The sequence below is a fragment of the Abrus precatorius genome, unplaced genomic scaffold (assembly GCF_003935025.1).
Source record: "Abrus precatorius isolate BTA unplaced genomic scaffold, Abrus_2018 Scaffold3, whole genome shotgun sequence".
NCBI classification, from domain to species: Eukaryota; Viridiplantae; Streptophyta; class Magnoliopsida; order Fabales; family Fabaceae; genus Abrus; species Abrus precatorius.
This window is the reverse complement of record NW_020874373.1, coordinates 11,406,332-11,434,059: the sequence shown is the minus strand read 5'-3', so window position 1 is coordinate 11,434,059 and position 27,728 is coordinate 11,406,332. Positions and strand designations below refer to the sequence as shown.

The following is a 27,728-nucleotide window of genomic DNA, read 5'->3' as shown; positions in this document are numbered from 1 at the left end:
TGAAATGGCTTCTTAATAGAAAAACCGGGTTTAGTAACCCGTTAAAGTTACGTCAAAGGGAAACTAATTAATTATAAATTTAACAATCTTTTTTTATTATTAATTAATATTTTATTGCTTTGATGATGATTTGATCTCTTAAATATAAAGCATATCAGTTTCAGTTTCAGGTTTTCTTTTCTGTTTTAAATTTTATAGCTAATTTTAAAACTTATAATGTATTTTTATATTTTTAAATATTTTCATCTATATTTTTAACATCTACCTAAATTACTTATTATGATATGCATTTTAATTTAAACATTTCTTATTTATTTATAATTTTATTTAAGTTTGAGTTATATGATACATGAGCTATATGCTAGTAGCATTCTTAAATGTAGTGTACAATTGTCTTGTCGACACAAGCCAGAGTTCCATTATTTGAAGATTAAAAAACTAATACGCATGAAAAATCGTATGTTTTATTTTGCATGTTTTTATGTACAGTCATAAAAAATATACTCCAAAACTAAGAACATTTTGTTTCTTGCTTCATATGTTTGCAAACTTTTCTCATGAATATGTTCATAACTTTTCTTTGATAAAGGCATAATGGTAATTCTCAAATTAATTTTAAACTGTCATCTTTTTTCTCTGAGCAAAAGAAATAAAATTCTAGACAACTGTATAAGGTAAAATAGAGTAGGACATGTCTCCATAAAAACAAAATTTAGATGCAATTTTATAAATATAGTTAAAATTACTTTTTAAAAATAATTTCCGAAATAAAAATCGATATTAAAAATAGTACACTGTTACACTAATACTAAAGGTCAGTATATATTCAAAATAAAATTTTAATTCTAATTAAAACAATTCTAACAATATTTATAAAACTCCACTTAAATTTTGTGCTTCAGGAAAAGGGCATACCATTTGACTAATGATCAGAAGGTAGTCAGGATTCCCGCCTGGCTGGTTATTACCCACGAGTCCATGACAAAAGGCTAATAACCTCAAATCCCATGTTAATTAGTTAAAGACGCGAGGCAAAGAATAGACTTACAAGAGGCATTACACTGTATCCAAGTTTTCCCTATCAGTTTGTGTTTCTACTTCTGCATCAGACCAAGTTGCTTCTTCTCCATTATTAAGTTCATTGAGGAGTAAGGATCATTGCTCTTCACAAGGAACTTCTGTTGCTCCAAGTCATAATTCAACCTAGGAACATTGAAAAAAAAATAAAAAAGGAACTACAGGCAAGGAAGTTGAACATTTAATGCATCAGCCATCAATGCCAGCCGAAGCTGCTCAGGTGGATCAGCCAGGAAGCAATAGACCTTATGTTGCTCAGCTCCAAGTTTTGCTAAAATGTCTGCGCATGCATTATCTTCCCTGAGAGAATGGATCAAATTCAAGGACCAGTTTCTTTGCTTGAGGGAGTGTATGCCAGCTAGCAAGTCACCATAGGCATGATCCTCAATATTAGCCTCCTCAATCAGATGTATAGCTTCAGATGAATCGGTTTCAACCAGTACATTTCTGTAACCCAAATCCCAAGCTGTGATCAAACCCTGACAAATGGTATGAAGCTCCGCTTTCACAGTTGTTGTAACGCCCAGAGATCCATAGAACCCACTGAGCCAATTCCCTTCCACATCACGAAAGAGACCTCCATAACCCGCTATGCTAGGATTTCCCAGGAAGCAGCTACCCACGTTCAACTTAATAAAATGCTTTAGACGTGAGTTCTCGGAGAGAGAACTCACAGCAGAAGTACCCTCTTCCCCATTTAGATGCAAAAACATTGCATATTCTTTTACTAGCGACTGAATTAGAGAATACAACCCATTATTATCTGTTGGAGAATTTCCCTCGATGATGGAACTATTTCTATCCTTCCAAAGCAGCCAAGTCGTGATGGTAAACCTCAAACAGTCAGCATCATAGTCCCGGTAATTATTTGGCAACCAAGGTTTCTGAAGGAATCTATGCATCCAGTCATGAAGCGACATTGAAAAAAATTCATCACGCACGTCAGCGGGAACCATTTGAACCCAGATTGCAACAGCTCGTCTACAATCTCGTAAAACATGGATGATAGTACCTTCCAAGATGCAGAACCTGCACCTTGCATTACCAGGCAAGCGATCGCACAGGACTGACAAGAGGAAAGTCTTGCAACGTTGGGGAACCTTTAGATGGCATATCCAACTCCAAGAAGCAAAAAGAGGAGATAAGCCAACCCCACGTGGAATACATAGGTTGGCTGAAGCAGTGTTGCATTCAGACAGTTTTTTGCGCCAGCTTTCAGCATTTTCCTTACATAATATTCTCCATCCACATTTCTTTATCACCAGCTTACTCTTAAGACTAGAACTGAAAAATATTAATTGAAACTTGTCTTTAACATAAAACCAGCGAGATGGACAGAACGGAAGATATAAAATCAACAGGTGAGGATATTTATGATTCGGGATTCCTGAAATGAATCCATGTTCCAACTTGTGACATAGCTGATGCAAAAAGTTGTTGATGGTAGGAACTTTTGAAATCCAACCAATGCGATAGTCCTGGGAAGGTGAAGACACCACATCTTCCACAACAAGGCAAACCAAAATTCCCCACCATTCACATCTATAATAACGATGACGAAGTTCAGCCAAGTCCATTGATATTGACACAGTAGAATCAGCCCAAATGTAGTTATCTTTTAAGTATTCTATGTCTTGAACTTGGTTGAAATACTTTTGATAGAAAAAGAATGATGGAATTTCGTTTCCCGGACTTACTAATAAAGTTTTAAGCTGTTTGGCATCTTGCAACTGTTTCAAGGAAATCAGTATGTTAAAAAATTAACAAGAAATGAAACTATAATATAAACAAAAGATACATTGACAGACCTTATCGAAGGCAAATGATGCCAAGTGACCCCATATCTGCCGTGGATCTGATAAAGGTTTCATTGAACCACAATCACTTGCATTTACATAATGCACATTTGGTGGCAGCTTAGGAAATGATTGCAGGTTTGGGCAGAACTTCAATAAAAGTTTCTCTAGCTTCAAAAGTTTAGAGATGCAGCCGGCAGGAAGTTGTACAAAATTGTTCCCACTTAGATCTAATGTTACCAGTGATGATAAGCAGCCAAGATCATCAGGAATTGATCCATCATGGAGATTGCAATAGCTTAAGTCGAGTTTCTTCAGTGAGTACAAACCAGAAAAAGAAGGCAAAACTAATCTCTTGGGAATCGGACCAAAAATCTTCTTCAAAGAGAAAAGTGAGCTATGAGAGTTTGATGATAGTCCTTTGCATCCACGAAATAAAAGTAGTCTAAGGTTTTTTAAGAAAACAATGGATGGAGGCACTTCTCTTATAGCAGTCTCACTCACATTAAGACACTCCAATGCCTCATTTTCATTCAAATTATCAGGCAGCTTAGAAAATTTTGAGCAACCAGAGATATTGAGCCTTATGAGAGATTTCAAATTAGAAATGGTTTTTGGAAGGCAAACAATACTTTTGCAACCTGCTAAAAGCAAGTTCTTTAAACCTGTCAAATGACCAACAGATGAAGGCAGTTCAGCTATGGAAGTCTCCTCTAGAGCAAGCATGGACAAATTTTTCATATTTTCCCCGAACTCAGGAAGTTTTCTAACTGCTGAGCAGCCTGAAAGAATTAGACGTTTTAAAGAATCCATTACCAATTTTCTTGGAAGGATTTTGAGATTTTTGCAATCTTCTAATGTCACATATGAAATCTTTTTAAGTAGTCCAAGAGATGCATGCACCTCAACTAGGTTTATGCAGCCTTCAAGATCCAATTTTTCAAGATTTGGGATTCCAGTGAAATCTGGAGTTATATGCAGATCTTTGGAATTTCTCAAATTGATGGTCTTCAAATTTCCCAGAAACTGAAAATAAATATATATTAGCTCTTAAAAAATTACACAAGGTCCAGACGTCAAATGGAAGAATGTTACCTTTGTTCCTCTCCAAAGGTGTTTTATTTTGCTATGACACATATCAAGGTCAACAAGTTCATCTAGTTGAGCTCCAACTGGCAACGATTCGAGAGGATATTCCTTCCATACAAGAACTTTTAATCCACTGGGCAGAGACTTGAGACCAAGTGGCAGGTGCAATTTATTTAATATCATGAGAAGTCTAAGATTACTCATCTTTGAGAACGCTCCTGGGTTCCAACATGCTTCATAAGGCTCTGGCAGATTTAGAACTATAGCTTGAATGGATTCAGTTCCCTGATAAAATATGAAGATTAAAATAACATAAGAATTGATGAGGAGCAAGTTATAAATGCAGTATAAATAAAGTAAAACAAATTTTACTTTATTATTTCGGAATACTTGATCAATGTCCTTGAGAGTCCATAACCTACTCCGCTTGCCAGCATCATTAGGAGATTCTTGGAGAACGATATTCCTACCCATTTCTTGAAGCAAATCGTGCATCCCCAAATGCCATCCATCATAAGTTACCAATGATTTTTCAATTAGAACGTCTATAGCAATCAATGGATTGAGACCACAATTTTTCAATATTTGTGTCACGTGATCTTTGGTGCTTCCCTTGAAAAAACAAGCAATATCTAGAAATATAGCCTTTTCCATATCTCGTAATCCATCAAAACTTATTCTTAGAGTCTTGTAAACATCATTTTGTAGATCCTGCCTTAACATTTTCAAAGCATCCTCCCATATGGATGCGCTTCTTCCACAAAGGAATGAACCCAGCACTTTGAGAGCCAAAGGAATGCCTCCTGCACATTGAACCACACATTTTGACCATTCTACGTAAGCTTCTTCAGGTTTTTCTCCTTTGAACGCCTTCTGACAAAAAAGTTGAAGGGATTCTTCACTATTTAAAATTTGAACATCATAATTTTCACAAACGTCTAGTGATGCTAGTAGATGCTTGTCTCTAGTCGTTATTATTACTCTGCTCCCTGGTCCAAACCATTCTTGCTTTCCAGCTAAAGTCTCTAGTTGGATATCAGAACTTAAATCATCAAGCACAAGCAGAACTTTTTTATTGAATAAGAGATTCCGTATTGTTTCCTTCCCTTGGTCCAAACTTTCAATTCTCATGCTTCTAATTTTCAGATGAGAAAGCAATTTTCTTTGTAAGCAAAGCAGACCATCTCTTTCACTAGAAACCTCTCTAACATTGTCAAGAAAGCAACTAATATCAAATTGTTTATGGATTTTCTTATAGACAAATTTGGCTAGAGTTGTCTTTCCTATGCCACCCATACCCCATATCCCCAAAAAGCGAACTTCCTCTGACCCTGTCCTTAAAAGGGAATAAAGGTTGTTTATCCTTGAATCAATTCCAACCAGTTCATCATAATAGGATGGCAAATGAGGTTGTAAATTTTCCCAGACCTCTGCAACAATTTCTTCAATGAGTTCCGTTTCTGGCCTACATAAGAAATGATTATTTTGGAAACGAATCAAGTAATATGGATTATAATCAAGTAAAGGAACAACATAATCATATCTGAGGGTGTATTGTGATTAAGGTTTCAATTTGGGATTATGCTTTTTATATAATCTTAATTAGAGTCTCTAGTTTTCAAAATTTCCCGTAATTATATATTCAGGGTCTCATTCTGTAAGTGTACAATGTATGTGGTATGCTATTATCCTAGTCTTTTGCTTGTTTAATAAGGTTATGGCTTGGGGTTATACTTTTCGATCACTTGTCTTCTTTGCCAAACTTCTCTAGTCTTGTACCAGGTACTCAGTTGATTATTAATTGGGTTTCTTTATTGTTTTCTGTTGTGGTTTTGCTTGTTTTGAAGAATACAACTGGCCAATTTTCATTTACTCGATATGTTTTCATTATTAGTAATAAGAATGCTGTATCTTGTTTATCAACATTTTATGAAAGAAATAGTAAAATCAAGAAACCCAACAAGTAGTGAGGCTTGTGTACCCCAAAAATTTCATTATTTTGTCATACAAGCTGCCGAAAGCAATAAAAGACATGACAGATTATAAATGCAATCGAATAAAACTAACAAAAATAATTATTTCGAGTATACCTTCCCCTCCATTTGTCTTATCTGAATATCCTTCCTCAACTACTACTATTTACTCTTCCCTCGTCACGTTTGCTGCTTCTATGAAAACATTTTTCAAATTTGCATGTACACGCACTTATATGTCTTCTGATGATTACAAAAATGGATTTGAATTGTCCTCAAATCAAGTCATATATCTTTTGCTTGACAAAAACTAGCCCCCCAATGGCCAATGCTCTGTCCTAGCAGGACATTATACTGATGACTCCTTTAATACGGGAGCCACCGAGTTACTAGTGTATGTGCTTTCTACCATGCATTATAGTTAAATATAATAATATGGTTGAAATTTGAAGACTGCTTCTATAATATTGGCGTAATAAAAAATGCCATCATGTAATATAAAAAATTAAATTAAACATTTAAAATTATTAAATGTCTAAGTTAACTTGATTTTATAAAAAAAACTTTGTTGAAAAAATATTAGGAACATAATTTCCCATCATAGCTTAAAAAATCAATGTTGAGCAGATGGTTTGGGGAAGATCAACTTCCTAGCATGATTTTAAAAAACAAAATTGTAAGTCCTCGCGCTTGGGAAAGAAATAGCTTCCTTAAACCCTAAAAAATCTATAGGAAAATTAATTTTAGGAAATAAAGTAAATGAACACATTAATAGTAACTAATTAAAACAACATCAATTAATTTCCAATGAAAAGAGTGTTCATATTTATTTCAACTGTTTATTCATTTTATCTTGTTAGTTAAAACACAACGTAAGTAAACAAAGACATGAAAATTAGACTTAGGACAAAATTTAAATACAAACCTTATTATTCCCTGATTAAAATAGAAAAATCATCACTAATATAACCTTCAATTTTAGTTACCAATGCCAATCACTGAAATAAAATATTAGTTTCCTTAAAAAAATGTCAAACACTCTCCATGCAACTTTATCTAACTTTATCTAACTCTTATCCATAAATATAAACCTAACAGTACAAAATATGTGACAGAGCAAAACTGACCAATTCCTAGAGGTCCAGCCAGACAAATCTGCAACGTCCGTCAAGGCTTGTCTCCACCTTCGAACCTTCTCACTCTCACATCCAAACCTTTCCCCATGCTTCGCGAAAGCTTGCGCAAAAGATCCTCGCTGGTGCCTCACATCGGAGGGATCCACGTCGTAGAAGATCGGAAAAACGAATCGACTGAATTGCGTTCGCGATTCAAGTATCTTGAGAAGCTCGTTCAAGCACCACCGAGAAGAAGCGTAGTGCGGAGAAAGAACCACGACCGAAGAGAGCGATTCTTCAATCGCTTTGGGGAGCTCGCTCGCGATTACTTGTCCTCTCTGGAGTTCTCTGTCGTCTTTGAAAACGGCGAGGCCACTGCCATTAAATGCAGCGTATAGGTGATCGGTGAATTTGTTGCGTGTGTCTTCTCCCCTGAAACTGAGGAACACGTGGAATTTCCACGCTGGGGCTTTGCTCGCTGCTGCCATTGCAATGGAATCGCAAACAACGTTGTTACTGTGCTGCTTCACACTTCAAATGCTCTCTCCTCTCTCTCTCTCTCTCTCTCTCACACACACACACACACATTTTCGTGTCTTTTCCTACACGAAACCACCTCGCGTGTGGACAATTATTGAAGTAGTTGAACCTCCAACTCTGCACAAGTGCACATGTCAAAAGCTTATAACAGGTGCTTCAGTGCGTAAGAGTGGGAAGCTAAAAATTTAACTATATTTCGATAATGTTATTTTAATTCTTAATTTATAGATATAAGTTAATTTAGTTTTTAAAATAAAAAAAAAAAAACGTTATTCTCTTTTGTTAATGCCTACACTGCATGGAGTTTTGCTTTTTACTTCAGCTTCATCTGAAAATTCGTTTACATATGAGACTATTATTACTATTATTATTATTATTATTATTATTATTTTTGTTGATTTACTATTTTAGTATAATATTTAAGGTAATTTCATAATTTTTATGAGTTTTATGTTAAAATATTAAATTTATTTGTTAAATTTTATACTATGTGTATACCAAAATGATTCCTATTCTATCATGTTAGATGAATTTAACCTATCAATGAGAATAACTAAAATGATAGATTGTTAACAATTTAAGAGATTAATTTTTTTTATAATTTTAAGGATTAATGACTAATTTGTGATTAAAATTCATTCTTATTTAATTATTTAAAATAAATAAACGGGCATGTGTTTACTTTTAAAATTTAGTAAATTAAAATTAAAAGTATTCTTATTTAATTATTTTAAAAAAAGAAATTACCCTATATTTACCATTAACATTGCTTTTTTTTTTTTGAGTCAACCATTAATATTGCTGGTAGAAAACATGGGTTGGCAATCCCATATTGCCAGAGTGCTGATGGGCCTCGCTTCTGTTAAACTCCATTAAATTATTGGCCCACTTTTAATTACGGACAAACCCCTTTTGATAATAACAGGAATAAAGCTATTGAAACCTCCCTCGCTCTTTTGTTTTGTTGACCCAAAAATGGCATCGTTTTGCTATGGACCCAAAAATAACAACAGCTTCGTTTTAAAGGTAATCACCATCCCCAATTCTATAGACTCCAATGCCGGTCTCGTAATTCAACCGTTGCATCAAGCTTTGCCTTCTTTTTTCTTTTTATAGTTTTATGATTTGTCCATGGAATCTGTCTTTCTCTTTCTAAGTTATATTCATTTCATTTTAAAAAAAAAGATAAAATTATTATTTTTGTCCCTTAATTTTATAATAAAATTTATTTCGTCATCTAATTTTTTTTAATTTATTTTATTCTTCTAATTTTTTAAAAAGTTTCAGATAAATTCTTTTTTATTAAAAACTTTAACTTCGTTGTCTTCAAAACTAATTTTTTGAAGCCTTTGACTCAAAAGTTTTTTAAAGCCTTTGACTCAAATTTATTTTTGTCCAGTTACACTCATTGCCTCGAGTTTAAAATGGCTGATTAAGAAGTATGGAACATTCTCTTTCTATTGTAAATTTAATATGTGAAGGCCAAATACTTAGTATAGTGAATATTGAATTTTGACGACAAAATAGTTAAAACTGTATTTTTCAATACAAACTTAGCTCTATTAGATGCTGCCTTTTCAATGGCCTTGATTGCATTTAGAAAATTACCTTTTCCCATTAGCTCTTTTCTCTTCAACTATGCATGCCAAGTGATTACGTAGTTTCTGATATATATATTTATGGCAAATAGTCCTCAAGGTAACCTCTGCAATGTGCTACAAAACCAAAATAAAAAAGCTCATCTTTCTTCTTTTTTTGTACTTATTCATCATCCTTTCCATATCTTGTTGGTTCACACAAAAGAACAAGTCACTACAAATTTTGATAGATAACTGTAAATTCATTATTTATTCTTATTCATTCAACCCCTTGAGTAATCGAGAGCACTTTGAGCCTGTAAGAGGAGACCACAAACTTAGGAGGAAACCGTTGCATTAGTACATCTTACCTTCTTTAACATAGATTAAAAAATGAGCATTTAGAAAGTTGATTTGTTTATGATTTGAGATTTAAGAGTGAGTGCTTGATGTTAGTGATAAAAAGATGAAATTTTGAATATAAAAAGATAAAGATGTAAGGGAGAAGGAAGAAAAAAAGGTACTAAAATCAAAATCAAAGATCTGTAGAAAAAGACGATGAACCATATCGCACGGTATGGAACAAAAAGACCAAACTTTATAATAAAATTTAGATTTTTAATGAAAAATGACTTATTTGAAACTTTTTAAAAAGTTAGAAAATTAAAATGAATAAAAAAATTAGAGGATAAAAATAGTAATTTTGTCAAAAAAATACTAAAAATATACTCTAATATATTTTTAAAATATATTTTAATAATTAAAAAATATTAAAAATAATAAAATATGAATAAAAAATATTAAATTAAAAGTAAGGGTAACATAATTTTTAATTAATAAATAACAACGCGTTAGAAAAAATATAAATTAATAGCTTTTTTAAAAAATAGGATGCAGGATTTTGACTTCCCACTTGGCGGACGAATTGAAAATGCAACAGGCCTTTCAACTGCACAATTGGCTGGGATTGTTTATGACTCTTCTCCAAATCCTGGGTGCTCATAAATTGTGAGTAAACATTTTAATAGTATCAACACGTATTTAATATCTTTTATTTTTTATTATATTATAATATTTATTATATTACCTTTTATTTATTGTTATTGAATTCTCTATTATTGTAAAAATGCAGAGGAATCTTCATGAAATGATCAAATGGGCTTAGGGAGGTTGGAGAATGAGGTGGCGTATAATATATTATTGACGTTTTCGGCTGATCAATCCGGACATCTCAAGGTTCAATCAAAGTTGACGTGACAACAAACATAGTATAGAAGAATACTCTATCATGTCTTAGAGTTTCCCCACTCCCATTTTCATTATAAAAACCCCAATCCCATCATTGCTATCCTCGACATGGACCTGTTGTTCTCATCGATCCCTGTTGTCCCAATTAGATTTTATTTTATTTATAGACCACATGTATTTTTTTAAAGAAAAAATATTTTTAAACTAAAAATATGTACAGTATAATGTTTAATAGTTTTTTTTTTATATATGGGATTTAAATCTAAATTTTCATTTTAAAGGAATTCTAGTATAGACTTATATGCAATTCAATGTTAATTTGTCATTTTTTCTGGTATATTTTACATAAATATGTTTGTCTTAAATGTCTTTAACCTACCTATATGATAATAATCCCTTCCTTTAGCACTTCCGTACACTTGATTTTATCATTTTTTAAACTCAATTCTCATCCATTGGTGTTCTACAAACTCCTTTAAATTACTCTATAAAATGAAACTCTATGCTAACTTTAATTCTGAAGGCCTTGTCCTTATTAGAATTATATTTGTGATAAAATGGTTTTCTTTCCTTTTACATACTTAAAGAGTAATCAATTTTGTAAAGCTTGTTCACGTCATATTTAAAATTGATATAATTTTTTTATCTAAAGCTATATTATATTTATGTTTAAACTTTTTTAAGAAAAACTTCTTTAAAGATATATTCTTACTAATATATATCATCATTATTAATTTCATATTGTTTCTTTACATCCTTTCTTCTTATTCGTAACATTTGAAATTTCATTATCCCTTCCTAACATTGTTCTTAGATTGCACAATATATATTTCTACTTCTCTTACATGAATGCTCATAGCATTATTAATTATTGATATGAAGTAATACAAAAGTAACACTAAATCACCTCTCATAAGAACCTTGAATATATTAAGTTAATAATTCTTTCAACGAAGACAAACATTCAAAAAACTTGTCTCTTCAATCAAAAACACAATATACATGTTAAAGTTTACAACAAATAAAAGGTATAGCTACAAAATTGAAAGGTTAAATTACTGATCCTATCTTTTAAACATTATATTACACCCAATAAACCTATTGGTATGCAATCTTAATCTAATAGCTCATATCACTAGGGATGTCCACGGGTCAGTTTAGTTCAGATTTGGAGAAAAAAATAATTTGAACCGATCAAAATGGATTGATTTAGTTTGGTTTGGATTTGTGCAAAAAAAAATTAAAAATCCAAATTAAATACGAACGGGTTGGTTTAGTTTGGATTATCAGATTGTCTGATTAAATAACCCAAAATAAAAAATGTATAAAAAATATAAAAAATGTTAATTTTTTTATTCGAATAATTCTTGACACATAATTTCAACGTAATTATACAACATTTCAACACAAATACACAAATTCAAAATACGTTTCAATTCAAAACACACTTTATTGTAGGTAAAGGTGTTTTTTTTTTTTTTTTTTAAATCAACGTAAGTCAACAAATTAATCGGATATGTCATTAAGTCTATGGGTTGACTTGTGCCAACCTGTTATCCAAACCAAACCACGTCAGATTTGATCAGTTTGTATTATATCAGACCCTTCAAGTATCAGTTTAGATCATTTTTTGATTTAAATTGGTTTGGATCATTGGGTTTATTAGTTTATCTAATCTAATAGACACCCCCTACATATCAGTATAATGATGAAAACTTAAGTAAAAAATAAACAAATGCTCATGTAAAAGAAACGAGTTTTAGCTTCAAATTATTTACACATTCTATCTCTTGAATCATAATCGCCTCAACAAGAGTGAAACATATACATCCAAATAGTAATTAACTCCCTTTATAGTCTGTAGTCAAGTATTGAATAATTATAAATTTTAAACTTAATATAAAAATATTTAAACACATTCTTTGTAACTTAACTCTTTTTAAATTTCAATAATTTCTTGTGCTGACCATTAGTCAAGTTTCAAGAGACTACATGCCAATTCTTCAACATAATACAACAATTTCTATTTTAGTGACTCTATAATATAAAAAAAAAAAAAACTAAAATAATAAGCTACCTATTATTTAATATATTCATAGATAAAATTATACTCACAAAAATGAAATATCTTTTGAACCATAAACATTCACATTAGACTAAAAGAACTAGTCAAAATTTTATGCAAAAGTCGATTTTTTATTTACTAACAATCATTATAACATTGCAAGTTATAAATATATAGCACATTAAGTTCAATAATACACAGAAATAAAAAAAATAAAGTAATGATAAAATTGCTTATGAATTCATACTTTGAGTATGTAAATCATCGTTAGATGTTTCGCCAATGAGAAGACTAGTATTTATGCACAACGTGTGTATGTTTGCACAGGGATTAAGGCTATGCTAGCATTTTGTTTTTTTACATAAGACTTTTATTGAAAATATTAACACTCTTTGATGATATATTACTCTTAAAACAATTTTATGATAGAGATGAAAAAGTGTTTAAATCTAATAAAAATCCCAAAAAATTAATAAGAATAAAAAAATTAAAATATATTTTAAATAATACATTATTAACATTTTTCTATCACATGTTTTCAACTTTTATTCCATAATATTTGGTGTATGTATAACCACGAGAAAAAAAACTAATTAGTAACCCAAATTTAAAGACCCACAAAAATTAATTACAATTTGCAAATGATGATTGTTATGAAAAACAAGAGAGAGAGTAAAAATTGAATTAATGATTAAATATTTAGTTGTAAATATTACAAAAAAAGCCTCCTAATTTAATTACTAAAATATTACAAATTATTTATTGAGCAAGTATTGTGTCACAAAATAAAATATAAATTTGCTCCCTAATTTAATTGTATGTTTTATTTTATTTTTGTGACTTGCTAAATAATTTGTATTTAAATGGATAAATTTGAATATTTTTCTTATTTTTATTATCGACGGTTTAAAATTAGCCATAGTTTGTGATGGACTGTAATTATTAGTATAACCAAATAAAGACAAATAAATATATTAGTAATTAAATTAGAGGTGAGATGTTCGGTTGGAAAAGTAAATAAACAAATATGTTAGTTGAAATTGGAAAAATTTTAGCTATCAATTTTGCTACTGCTAGTTGTGTCATGTGTGCTTATTTTCTTGATTTGAACAACCGATTTGACTAATTGATAAACGATTTTTTTAAAATTACATAAATGTTCTAATGTATACAAAATAAAATCATTCTTGTTTTATAAATGATTTTACTACTTTGTTTTATTAACAATTTAATTTATAATAAAATAACATTTGATATTAAGATTATTACTTTCGTAAAAGAAAAATAGAACAAGACAATGATAGTTATAAATTGATAAAATAAAATAAATTATAGATTTAAACTATTTCATTTATGTATGTATAAATTTATATTAAAAATATGTAAAATAAATATTATGCATGACGAGACGAATGAATAAAAATGAGAATAAATGACATAAAAATAAATTATAAACATATCTACAATGTAAAATAAATATTATAAACTTTTATTCAAACAGTTTATATCTATATAAATTATATATATATATATATATATATTCATTGTATAAAGATACTTAAATTTAGAAAATAAAATATTTGTTTAAAATTTAGAAAAGATTGATTCTTAATTTCTAAAAGGAAAATATTTTTTTTTCTATTTTGAAAAGATTGACTTTCAGAAAATCTCGAAGGAAAAAGGTTTCTACTTGAGTAATATTGATTGAATTGTAGAAATATTTTTTTTACTTTTCTTAAAAATATAGAAATATATATTTTTAAATTTTTTTTAGAAGATTCAAGTTCAAAAGAAGCAAGTCTACTTTTCTTTTCTTTTTTTTAAAAGAAAGAAACAAGTCTATTTTACACTAGCTTCCAGATATTTAATAAATTTTTATAATTAAAAAAATATTAAAGAAGCATTCACTACTTAATTAATATATACAGATTCTGTAGACTAAGGAATTAATTTTAAATTTTTTATTTTAAGAAAAAGCATATTTTAATTTTTGTACGTAGTTGACAACAATAATAACGATAGATATTAATATATAAATTTTTTAATGTTTTTATAATTTTTTTCTAAATTTTATTTTTTATACATTTTATATCGATTTTATTCATTCAATGTAATTTTAGTTATTTTTTTATAATTAAAAACAAGTTTCATTTAATCCATAAAAAATAAAAAGCCAAAATTTTGATAAAATAGATTAGCAATTGAAATTGCAACTACTAACTAGATTTTTATCGACGACCAAATTTGTGATTAAATTAATAACTATTTATAAAAAATAATCAAAGAACAAATTAGCGACTACCATAATTTAAAATAATCATATAATGATTATAAAAATTGATCAGAAAATTAGTTACTAACTAGATTTCCGTAATTACCATTTTTGACTGATATTTTACCAATTTGTCACCATAATTTCAATAACAAAATTACTAAATTAGTGATTACGATATTGGTTACTATAAATTGATTAGTGACCAAAATGTTTGCGACTTTCTTTAGTTGGCTACTAGTTTAATCGTTAATTGATTTAATGATTAAATTTTTATCAAAATTTAATTATTAATTATTTTATTTCTAGCTGTAGAAGTTCTTAATGGTTAGAACTTATATCTTCATTTCTCCAAAGCACCTTGATCTCACGTGTAACAAGTTATGTTTTACCTCCATTGGTTATTCAATGATAAATGCAAAAGTTTTGATTGCAGAGAATCCAAATCCCTTTTTACTTGAAAGAGCTCAAAATGACAAGTGTTTATAATGATAAATGGAATAACAGTGCATTGCTTGAAGAAATTTTTAAGAAGACCACGACAGAATTCCATGTTTCATGTGATGATACGCTGCCTATGGAGACAAACATTAGTGACATAACTTTCTGAGTCTTTATCTAAGTTGTGTGCATTGTTATGCTTATCCGCAAACTTATCATTTTTTAATTAATTAATTTTACAAAAATTATGATTCGTTTAAACACGTTTGGTATATCAATTTATCTTTTGATCGTATAATTAGCGATGATAAATTAGATTTGAAAAAGTTTTCAAAATAATGTTTAATTAGTCATTTATATTTTTTCCTTCATTTTCACTCTCAATATTTTCATAAATTTACTTGTTTAATTTCAGGATAACATAATAAAATAAAAATAGAGTGATCCGAAATGTTTATTTTAATTACTATAATATTAATTTTTTTGAATATTACAATTTTTATTTCAATTATTATATTAGTACACCTTTTTTTAATAAAAAAATTGATCTTTAAAGTAAGAGTTCAAAATTAACTAAAATAATAAACTTATTATAATTAACGAAAAATATTTTTGCATAAAATGTAGTTTATATAAAAAGAACATAGAAAATATATTATTTTAGACTATCAAATAATTTAATTTAATAAACTAATTTCATAGCTTTTAGCTAAGCTTTAACTTTTTTGATTTAAGCTAATTTATTAGTTATGTTTATAGAGATACCCAAAATAATAAAAAAATATAAAAAGCAAATTACACTTTTTTTTCTAAAAATTTTAAAAATAATTTGTAAACACTTGAATATATATACCCAAAGAGATAAAAGGAGAAGTGATAAATTTGATATGTGATGTAATACGAAAAAAAGAAGAAGTGGTGAGATATATTAAATAGGCGTTGAGAACGAATGATACTGTTTAGATGCGATCCTTGGTTCTATTTTAATGTGAATATTTTTTTGTTTGTTTTTTTTACTATGATTCTCCTCATTATTTACAATTATTTTTTTCAGAATCTGTGTGTGTTTTTTAAATTTTTATTTCTTAAATTCATAAAGTTAATTATATAGAGTTTAAATTTAATTATTGATAATATTGAACATTATAGGAAAACATAAAATCTCGTTAGAAAGTCGATTCTTCGATGTGCTCGGGCCAATTTGCATTTAGACTAAAGTGTAATTCACGTTTAATGGAATAGAGTGTAATTTATAATGGTAAATGCGAGCATAAAGTAATCTAAATATTTATTTTAAGGAAGAAAACCAAATTCATCCAAATAATATATACAGAAATTTATAATAAATTTTAAAGCACACAATATTATAATATTTAAAACTAATATTAAAAATATTTACAAACAATATCGCATTTTCATGTATTGCATGAGTATCTGTGTGTGATAGGATTAAGGGATATCAACAACGTTAAATAATTTTTTTTTATCAGAAGTTAATTTTGTTGGTGTAGTTATTGAATTTAAATCTTCATAAAGTAAATCAAATCAAGTTAATTCTTAAAATTATTTTATTTTCTAGATGATTCTTCAAATATAAGTTTTAAATTTTTTTCTAAATGTAGTTTATTTCTCTATTTTTTCCTTTTTTAAAAAATTATTAAAATGTACACGATTCAAAAATTAATTGATACTTCATAATTTTAGTTTATTTTAAATGCGAAACAACTTTTAATAAATAAATATTATTACTTTACATATTTATAAATATTTAAACTATGCAAAAGTTTATATACTTAATTATTTTGATAATATATTATAAATTAATGGTTAAATTGATAAAAAAAAGAAGAATATCATTTCACTGCAATAAAATTTTTTTAGAAAACTTAAAATAATATTTCTAAAAATGAAAGTTTAAATTTAAAAAATTGAAATATTTATATTAAACAAAAAATTTTAATAGTTCTAAAAAATTCCTAAAAAAACTTAAAAACAAATCTCAATGTTCCACTAATTCTTGGAGCCTAGCCTCACATATTATCTCATAGGATAGGCAATATTTTTAGGCATTAACAATAAATTTTGTTCTTGACTTATCTCTCTTCCCTTTTGCCAAGGGTGTGTGTGTTGTTTTAATATTTAGATCTCCAACACATCATCTTTTGATATCACATTGTTAAAGAAAGTCTTTGGTTGCGTTGGATTAGTGTGCTCTTTTATTGTCCTTGCATTCTTATTTGGCCATTAGTTAATTGTATATGCTGATATTTTTGTAAACGTAGACACCTTTGACTGAAGAAGGCTTTAAGTGTAGTTTGTATCGTTTTGGTTGATGACAATATTAGAGCCCATGACTATCTTTTGAAAATGAAGAATGGTTTTCCTTTTTTCCCCCCTTTACCTTCTATCTTCTTTTCATCTTCCTTGTCACCATGTTTTATAGAAAGCTACTTATGCTGATGCACATCGCCTTTCCATAGTGTATCTCTCAATTCATAACCTTACCTTTTTCTATGATGCCTATGCCTTTTTTTGTTGTTGCATTGATGTGAATTTTGATGAACAACTAGAAGTCCGCATCGATTAAATCATCTTCCTTCAACTTTACAGAACATGCATCTCAACCCCAAGTTATTGACATTAAATGCTTAGGAAATATCTCGAGTTTGATTACACTCTTAGTTTTGATACATATTTTTTTAATTTCAAACTTTATAGTTGAGTTTAAATACTCAAAAATAATAACTTTTTATCAAAAAATAACACATTTTTCATAAATATTTTTTTAACAAAATATTACTATTATTAATTGTTTGAAATCATCTCTAAGAATCGAGGTAGACATTTTTTACTTTCAGTTTACGTGCGATTCAAATTTTTCTAATTTTAATTGCTTGTATTTATTTATTTTTCCTTTTTAATTATTTAAATTAAGTCTCTCATTTAAAATTTTATTTAATAGTTAATAAAAATATAATTATTAATTAACCCAAATTAATATATATATATATACTTTTTAATTTTTTTAATTATTTAAATTAAGTCTTTACCTAATTTTTATTATATTTTATTCATTGTATTTACTATTTTATTTAAATATTTTGATTTTTTTACTAATTTATATAAATCAATAATATGTCACATTTTAATTATATTTTTAATTAATTATTATATAAAATTTCAGAGTGAAAATTTTAATTTAAACAATTAAGAAATTAAAGAAACCAATTATAAGTAAGGAAAACTAGATAATCTAAAATTATGTATAACTTAAATATCAGAGCAAAAAATATAGTTAAGTCTTACTTTTTATTTTCTGGTAGTTGTAGCCTCTGGTGATCCGATCACTGCATATAATATGATGATTTAATGTTTTAAGGTTCATTTTGTAGAAGTGTTTAGTAAAAAATTATTTTAAGTATTTTAGAAAATTTAAGTTGGAAATGTTAAATTTTCATGTTTGTTATAGATACTTGAAAAAAGATTTTCAATTAACTTGACATTCTCATAAATTGTACTTTAATTAAGTTTTTTAAGAAAACATTTTCACGAGAGGATGAAAATTTAACATTTTTAAAACAATTTTTATGATACAAATATACAATTATACTCTTCAATGATCTAAAATTTAAATATAGTTTTTTTTTATCTCTATTTTATAATCACATATTCAAAATTTTTATTGTTAAACTGTTATTATAATTAAATATTATTTAACATTATTGTGATAGAAATTTTGCAACTCTCACCGTGATGTCATCTAATACTATTATTATATATAATTTTTGAAATAATCCATAGACATAAGTAGTTTCAGAATAATTTATACTATGCCTCTCAACATTTATTTTAATTTAACCTTTATTACTAATTATTTCATTTATTGATTGTTTTCTCACTTAATCTAAATCACATATATTTTTCATAGAAAGCAATTTTAAAATTTTATTTTTAAAAACATTAAGCATGTACCATCTCCGTTTATTAAGGCGAACAAAGAGTTTATTTATGTATTAATTAGTAACTTCGGTATTGACAATTATATGAACTTTTTGGTTTTTATATTTTTATATTTAGTCATTTTGTTCTCTTTATTATCAGCAAAAAATAAACAAGGAAAATTCTTCATGTTTTTTAAACATGGTCATTAAAAATATATATATATTCATTCATTCCCATTTTTAGTTATTCACCATCTTGGGCACATTTGATTGGGAATTTTTTCTGTCCTCTCTTAATAAATATTTTTTTTTATTTTTATTACAATACACAACTTTATATAACTAATTAACTATTTTTTCAAATTAAAATTAAGAAAAAGTTGCAAGCAAGTAGATACTACAAAATTATATAATTTTTTAATTAACTAATATTTTCGATTTTTTTATTTAGTGAAATTAGCTTTGTTTTCTCTTACAAAAAACTTATATTTTAATAAGATATTTTTATTAATTAGTCAAATATATTATAAATAAACTAAAATGTGTTGACAAAAGGATATAAAATCTTTTTAAATTTGGGTGTGGCGTGTGGTCAATAAAATTAGTTAATAAATTAACTCGAATTTAAAAAATCAGCATAGAAATAACATAAAAGATAGACTCATAATAAAATAATGAGGATAAGAATAAGAAAAAGTTAAGAATTTATAAACTGAGACACTACGTAAAATAATATTTTTAAAAATGTTAACAAAATATGACAAGTTACTAAAAATAAAAATTTTGTTAAATAAAATGTTTTTCTCTTTTTTTGTTTAGAAATAAATTAAATTAAATTTAATTAAAAGTTTATTTTTCATTAACTAGATATTAGTAAAATTGATGTATTTATTATTTAACTTTGGACATGAATATGCTTCTGATTTTCTAGTAACGTGGCACTCATTTATTGACTGTTGATTTATTACCCATAATAAATCAATCTCTTTAATTAAATATAATTTTGAATTGGTCAAATAAATTGAGAATCACCTTAAAAATCTTCACAAACACATTCGTTATCTCATTTCCTTAGAAAATCCACCTATATGGGATGCATAAGAACGGAATATCCAATAAAGTGGCATAATTTCCAGTGCTATAAACCATTTGAATATGGGAACTTTTTGTGTCTAATTTTTACAGGGGGCTTTTTGAATCATTTATTCCACGCCATTTGACTGATGACACATCTCATGTGATTCAGGAAACACCTTACCTTTACTTTTTGCCTTCATTAGAAAAACTTGAATCAAAATATCCAATATAGTGTAACTGAAAACAAAAACTTATCCACAATAGGATTTATATGATACGGTGACATTAATTTTGTTGATAGAATGCAGAACCGAAATCATGTATATTGGTCATACAAGTCGATTTCCCTCTCAAATTTTCCCATTAAATTACATTAATGATAATAATTAACAAAAGTAAAAGCAGATGCCATTTCAAATTTTCTACACACCTACTACATTTGATGCCATTCCCCACACCAATATCACACCTTCTAAACAACAAACCTCAATTTAAAAGAAGAAAGCTACCCATCATCCCTTCCTAACCTACATAAACAAAAAAAATCCAATATACAGAAGTGAATACTGAATCTCATATCTGAATTGAGAAAAACACACACAAATTATAAAATAACGCTAGAAGGAGGGCTTGAACCTCCGACCTTGTGGTTAACAGCCACACGCTCTAACCAACTGAGCTATTCCAGCTTTGCTGCAAACTAGAGCCAAAAATAGTAAATCAATTATTTATATAAAGTTAAAATATGCATATATTAAGAACTGAAATGGCAACGACAAAACGGCTTCTTAGAGAGAGGTTATATTCTTAACGTGTATTTCAGTTTGGTTGGAGTAAGTCGTCTCTTCTCATTCCCTTCTCTTCTCTGCTGAGAAAGACCCACAACACCAAACCAATATATATATACAAACCAACATTCTCATTCTCATTCATAGTTTCATTTGATGCACCCACTTTCACTCACCTTCCTCTCATGGCGGGTGCACACTCCCTCAGACAACACCAAACTTCTTCTTCAAGGCTTCTCCTTCTCCTAACCGTTCTCCCTCTCACCTTAGCCTTATTTGCTTTCATCCTCCAATGGCGTGGTGGTGTCACCGACCCTGTCACCCGCTGGTCACCCGATCAAAACCAGTTTCCCGGCATGATCGGTTCCCCTCCCTCACACCACCATTCTCACTCCGATTGCTCCAATCTTCTCTCTCGGTCACACTCTCCTTCCTTCCCTTACTTCCGCGATTGGTCCTTCGATTTCACATCACATCTCACTCCCAAGGTTTTTAATCTTAAACCCTACGAATTTTTTGTTTTTGTTTGAAATTAGTGAATCGTGGATTGTGATTTTTTTATTCTCTGATCTTATTGTCGATTTGGTTTTTTCGGGGTGGAATTTCAGATATGTATTACGACCAGTACTTCCGCTGGTTTGGAACAGACTCTGCCGTGGATCTTCTATCATAAGGTTATGGGAGTCTCAAGTTTTCTCCTTTTTGTAGAAGGGAAGGCTGCGTCCCCTAATGTCTCTGCAGTTCTACAAAGCATTCCTGTTAGTGCATTCAATTCGTTGCTTTTTTGTGTTCCGAGAATTTGCCAATTTTTGTTTTTAAATCTGAGGTTTGATCTTTGATTAAAACGTGTTTTTGAATCAGGGGGTAAAGGTCATATATAGAACAAGAGAGTTAGAGGAACAGCAAGCTAAAAGGTATGTGTGTATGTGCTTTTTCTTTTTCGCACCTCTGTTTTGAATAAAATGGGCCTTTTGACTTTATTGAGCATATGGGTTGGTCACTGTTTATTTCAAACAAGGTTGTAGAACGTGGGTTTTGAAATCTTTATGTAATTTGAATGAATTCTTTTGGTTCTATAGTGTTGACTATTTTATTACTCATACTTCAATGGTAGCATGTTTTCCTGTGTTAAAGTTTGATGCGCATTCTGGATCTACCTTGGTTTCTGTCTGGTTTGTTAATACAGATCTTTGGAAGAGGTTTGAGATTGAATTATCCAATAAATAACTGTTTAGGATACAGATTCCAATAGTTCTTACATAATTTAAGTGAAACAGTTCTTAGCATGTTTGACCTAAATCTCAATGTAATCATAACCAAGTATAAATTTGGATATGATGACATCATATCCAGATATGTATGTCATTATATGCTTATCTTATAAGTTCTTACTGTTTGATGAAGAAATTGATGTGAATTTTGATCCACATAAAAGTTCCATTTGATATTATTTTTTGTATTGAAAACCAAATTTGAACAGTTGAATCTTTGCTTAATAGCCTAAACTTTGTCGGTCAAATTGTTCTTTGACATTATATCAAAGCTTGGTTGATCAAGTGCTCTGTTGCTTTATTCTTGTTAGTCATCAAATCAAAACCCATTCTTGTTATCTAGTATTGCTCAGACGCAAAACCTTTTCATGAATTACCAACTTTACCCTTTATTAATATTATTTTCGTTTCATCAATACCCATTCATCTTTGCTCTTTCAACCTTGTCAGTAATTTACATCTTAATGAAAATAGTAGTATGGAAGAGAGCGTTTAGCTCATGGCACAGTGGTCCTGGTAACATTGCTGTTTTGTGACCTAGTGATCATGGGTTCTTGTTGCATGATTTCCATAGCAATGGTGGTAACCTAGTATTTTGAACCGTGCTCTCTTTTATATAGAATAATGGTTTGTGATATAACTTCTGCACATAAGAACAGAACCAAACACCTCAAAGAAGGGTTGGTTTTGAGTATAAGTTCCATTCTTGGGCTCTTGTTTTGCTGCTTTAGATGTCGGGATCAGTAGTTTCTACTAATATTTGTAAATATTTTATTCGTATGTAGTTTCTGAATTTTAAAAGTATGTTCTAAATTTTGGAACCTCTTCATAATGTTTGTTAAGTATTTTGATAGGATGATTCATTCCTTATTCGCCTTTTTCTACTTTCTTATATGTTTCAGCCGAATATGGAATGAGACTTGGTTAGCGAGCTTCTTCTACAAACCGTGTAACTACGAATTGTTTGTGAAGCAATCTTTAAACATGGAAATGGCTATTGTCATGGCAAGGGTATGGATTATGATTTCTTTTATTGGATTACTTAATTAGTGTACCCCCACTAATGTAGTTTATCTATTTATGATCTTAATTTTTTTTTTTTACAATATTTTTTGTCTCAGGATTTAAGAATGGATTGGATCATTCATCTAGACACTGATGAACTGATGCATCCAGCCGGAACTCAAGAGTACTCTTTAAGACAGTTGTTAGCTGATGTGCCTGGAAATGTTGATATGGTTATTTTTCCAAATTATGTGAGTGCAAGAGTTTTATTTAGATCCTGAAGTTAACTATCATTTGCTATAGTTGATCAAACTGTAATCTTTTTGGCCAATTGATATTCATTGATATTTTTAACTTAATTATGGAATGCCATTTATTTCAGGAAAGCAGTGTAGAGAGGGACGATATCAAGGAGCCTTTCAGTGAGGTAATTTGCTTATAGCTTCTTTAAATTTTCCAACTGTTAATTCCATGTTGTTCGTAAATAATTGCAAATTTTGTTCATTGTGATCATTGTGTCATATTATTGTGCGTGGAAAATAAAATCTTTTCTGAACACAAATTACAAACGTTTGTTTAAAACTTATCTCTTGAAAAAACGAACCAATCTAAACTTGTGTACATTTAACGTAGGCATATGAAAGAAGACATGCACAGGCATTCATACTCAAAAAGGGTTTTGTATATTTTTATAGTGAACCTTTTAAGTAATGTATACAGTGAAGAAATGACATATTTTTAGTGAATTAAGATGCAATTTTCAGTAGTTATGCTTAATTGAGTCTTTTAATGGTTTCTATTGAAGAGATATTAGTCAGAAGGTAACTTGGTAAAACTATCTGACTCAGAAACAAACAACTCATTAGAGTTTAATTGATTAAGCACTATCTACATTATACCAATGCAAAGTATATAAACATAATCTCAATCCACTTTGCTTGCACTTTCATGTGAGTTGATGGTATTTGTTTGGTTAAAGCTATTCTGTTGCAACTATTAATATAGCTTTTGAAGTTTCTTGGTGTTTCTTTTTAATTATTTTAAATTAAATCAAAAGAGAAAAGTGTCATTTGGGGTGAAAGCCCCTTGTTTCCGATCCAGATTTTTACTATGTCTTGTAGCCTTTTTATTGATGATGTTCATTGTTTTTCCAATATTTATTGACAGAAATAATTTAAAATGTTATCATAGGTTTCAATGTTCAAGAAGAACTATGACCACCTTCCAAAGGATATATATTTTGGAAATTACAAAGAAGCAACCCGCGGCAATCCAAACTATTTTCTTACTTATGGGAATGGGAAATCAGCTGCCAGGGTTCAAGATCATCTCCGTCCTAATGGTGCACACAGATGGCACAACTATATGAAGACACCTAAGTATGTTGATTCTGCCTGTCATTAATTCATAAACGTGCATCACATATAATACATATGCATATGTATGTATTTTTTCCGCCAACATTAGTTTATGGTTAAGGTGAGATTTTACTGAATTGATATGTATTAATAGTAGGGTTCCAGTTGACATGCTGAAAAGCATCATCAGGAATTTATTTTTATGCTAGTTTCATATCTTATATTGTTTAGCTGATGCTTATGTTAAGCCTACATGAACTGTTGATCTCATTTTGACTTATCTGCCTGCCTGCAATTTATGCTACCCTGAGCAGGCCTTCATTAGTTTGAAGATCAGACATGAATATCATCCTATGATAAAAAGTCTGTTAGATAGTGTCACTAGCATTACTCTCTCTCTTTTGGTTGTTTCCTGACATCCTTGGCTTACTACATTTGATTTATTTATGAATCATTTGTCTATAAAATGTTTACAACCATAATGTTAACACTTAATAGTGAAGAATGAACTGTTTCTGTCTATATTTCACTCCTTATTTGTATGCCAAATCTTGCAATAGTGAGATAAAACTGGAAGAAGCTGCTGTTCTGCATTACACCTACACCAAATTTTCTGATTTGACTTCGAGACGTGATCGGTGTGGCTGCAAGCCTACAAAAGAAGATGTTAAAAGATGCTTCATGTTGGATTTTGACAGATCTGTAAGTTACATTTACATCTCATTGCTTGTTATAATTATTAATTTATTATTAGTTTCTTCTAGACTATTGAGTAGATTATTATCTGTGATTACATTCTTATAATCCAAAGATTTTGTAGATCTATTGGGTTTGATGCTCTGATGTTTGTTTTGGGCCTTGCACTCATTTCCTGGTTGAATCAGAAGAGCAGAACTCCTGTTTTGTTTAATTATTTCTGTGCATGGTTTTTTGGCAATTTAAAACTGCATTTGTTGTATTTTTAATCTGACCCAACTCTTGTATGTTTGATGTAGGCGTTCATAATTGCTTCAACTGCAACTGAGGAGGAAATGCTTCAATGGTGAGTTCAGGAATATAGAATCAATTGCCTAAGTCATTTTATGTATTGATATTATTATTATTTTTATTATTATTATTCAGGGGTAGGGGGAATAAGCATTTGAACTTTTTGATGAATGTCATTGATGGACAGTGTAGTTGGCTGGTACAATGCAGGAACAAGGCCACAAAATAATTTGGTTTATAAAACCATGATTGGATGATATGTCCATGTAATGTGATATTTACAAAATGCTAAGCATGATATCTTCTGTATGCTTTATCATATATGAATTATGTGGCTCTTAATCTTAGCATCCTGACATAAATTAGCTCTTCTTTTTTCTTAGTTTACAGAACAGCAAACTTGCTTATTCAATAAGAGGCTTCTAATCCCCATTTATTGCGCCTCTTAAATGAGCTTCTTTCTTAATTTAGGTATCGCGAACGCATTGTGTGGACTGACAAAGCACTAAACATGAAACTTATGAGGAAAGGCATCTTGACTCGCATTTATGCTCCCATGGTAAGTTCACTTGCATGAAATTCGTTCTGGTTTCTCTCCAAGCATTTGTATTGTTATCATCTGCATGGTCATGAGAAAACAGCCTAAACTTTCCTGCCAAACTTTTATCTATGTAGGTTATTATTCAAAGTTTGAGGGAAACTGGTGTGTTTAATTCTGTGATTGCGAAAGCTGCTCAAACAGCGTTATCAAAAGACAACTTTTTAAAAACTGTTGACAGTAGCAATTCAACTAGGAATGGCAGATCAGAAATGATATCCTCTAGAAAAATTGATGCTGGTGGATTATCCCAAGCAACTGCAAGAAGAATCTTGGAAGTTGTAAATGACTCATTCCCATCTGCAGTCCCACCATTATCTCCACCCAGCCATGATCATGCTGACCTGATTACATTTTAGTTTTTTACTAACTCCTTGCCATCATCAGAATTGATTTTGAAGATAGGTCTGATACTTGAATTGTGGGGAAAATTTAAACAAGACAATGATAGAAACTCTTCTGGCTGTCATGATGGGCATTCCAGTTTTTGGATTCATGGGGTTTTTCCCGATCATTACCCAAGCGCTTATGTAAATTTCAGGTATAGATTATAGGCTTAGTGTAGAAATCATACAGAGCACAGTTTGCTAGCATTTTCATGATTCTTTGTTTACCTCTAATCTGTTTTTATTCCCTTCTTTCCCTCCTATTTTTAGCTACATTTGGGCTCATTCGCTGCCATTGTAATGGAAAATAGTGGCCTACTGTATTTTTTATACACATTGAGAGACAGTTATACAGGTTAAGATTTTCTCCCCCGGTTGAAAGTAGAAGTGATTCATTGAATGAAAATTGTGTTTTGCCAAATTTTGCTAGAATTATAAATGACTTCATTGGTGCTGTTCATCCGAAGGGAAGTGAAAGAGTTTGTGTACTTTTATAATTTGCAGAATCAATCGTAAATGAAAAAGATGGTCAGAGGGCTAAATTTTAGCGTACTAAAATGTCTGTTCGGTAGCATTTGGTTAGGATGAGACAAAATATATGGGTTTTGTTCTGGGCGAGGTACAACAAAATATCGAACACAGCATGACATAACGTTGAAAAAATGACATATTTTGCTTTCATTAAAAGCATTAAGCCAAAATAAACAAAAAGGCTGTTTTTCATTCTGTCAGTGTACTAATATAATTTAACGGAAAAAAAGGAAGGCCCTTTTGGGTGTATTAATGTGTTTGGGAGAAGTGTTTTAAAGGGTAAAAAGGGATGATATTTTTTATGTTTTTAAATTAAGAATAATATAATATCGATAAAAATTTAAAACATAACATTTATTATTTTATTTTTAAAAATTTTCAAATAACATTTATTCGAATTAATTTTTTTTTAAACTTTACTCCCAAACATGATATACACGGAGCAAGGAAGGTATCAGATGTCTCGCCCCACTCATTTATCACAATTCATTCAAATCTAATAACCTTTTCAACTAAAATTTCTCTTTGTAGACCAAAAAAGGGAAAAAAAATTCAAAAGTTTTCATTAATTTTAGGAAAAACTATTTTGAACA

General features: G+C 29.5%; 2 protein-coding genes and 1 non-coding gene across 3 annotated transcripts; 1 reads left to right on the top strand and 2 right to left on the bottom strand.

Annotated features, from left to right (window-relative positions):
• Positions 1–982: 982 nt before the first annotated feature.
• Positions 983–7,538, bottom strand: LOC113861685 (TMV resistance protein N-like). The gene is made up of 5 exons (XM_027494665.1): positions 7,063–7,538; positions 4,335–5,427; positions 3,969–4,247; positions 2,886–3,899; positions 983–2,807 (listed from the first exon to the last, which is right to left on the bottom strand). Exons 1-5 carry the CDS (start codon positions 7,536–7,538, stop codon positions 1,236–1,238), a joined length of 4,434 nt encoding a protein of 1,477 aa, XP_027350466.1. The 3' UTR covers positions 983–1,235.
• A 13,288-nt stretch (positions 7,539–20,826) lies between these two features.
• Positions 20,827–20,900, bottom strand: TRNAN-GUU. Its single transcript has one exon. It is a non-coding gene; the product is annotated as a tRNA-Asn (tRNA).
• A 75-nt stretch (positions 20,901–20,975) lies between these two features.
• LOC113861500 (glycosyltransferase-like At2g41451) lies at positions 20,976–27,061 on the top strand. The gene is made up of 11 exons (XM_027494349.1): positions 20,976–21,487; positions 21,608–21,757; positions 21,861–21,913; positions 23,173–23,281; positions 23,392–23,526; positions 23,658–23,702; positions 24,467–24,654; positions 25,194–25,335; positions 25,629–25,675; positions 26,092–26,179; positions 26,296–27,061. The coding sequence occupies exons 1-11, from the start codon at positions 21,185–21,187 to the stop codon at positions 26,575–26,577; spliced, it is 1,542 nt and encodes a 513-aa protein (XP_027350150.1). The 5' UTR covers positions 20,976–21,184; the 3' UTR covers positions 26,578–27,061.
• Positions 27,062–27,728: the final 667 nt, after the last annotated feature.

What these genes read in the sequence shown, in the direction of transcription:
- LOC113861500 (XM_027494349.1), top strand. Translation starts at nt 21,185, where the DNA reads ATGGCGGGTGCACACTCCCTCAGACAACACCAAACTTCTTCTTCAAGG. An exon ending in CAGTTCTACAAAGCATTCCT is followed by an intron (nt 21,758 to 21,860) that starts GTTAGTGCATTC and finishes TTTTTGAATCAG; the next exon opens with GGGGTAAAGGTCATATATAG. An exon ending in GAGGAGGAAATGCTTCAATG is followed by an intron (nt 25,676 to 26,091) that starts GTGAGTTCAGGA and finishes TTCTTAATTTAG; the next exon opens with GTATCGCGAACGCATTGTGT.
- LOC113861685 (XM_027494665.1), bottom strand. Translation starts at nt 7,538, where the DNA reads ATGGCAGCAGCGAGCAAAGCCCCAGCGTGGAAATTCCACGTGTTCCTC. An exon ending in AAGTATTCCGAAATAATAAA is followed by an intron (nt 4,248 to 4,334) that starts GTAAAATTTGTT and finishes ATATTTTATCAG; the next exon opens with GGAACTGAATCCATTCAAGC. An exon ending in CATCATTTGCCTTCGATAAG is followed by an intron (nt 2,808 to 2,885) that starts GTCTGTCAATGT and finishes TCCTTGAAACAG; the next exon opens with TTGCAAGATGCCAAACAGCT.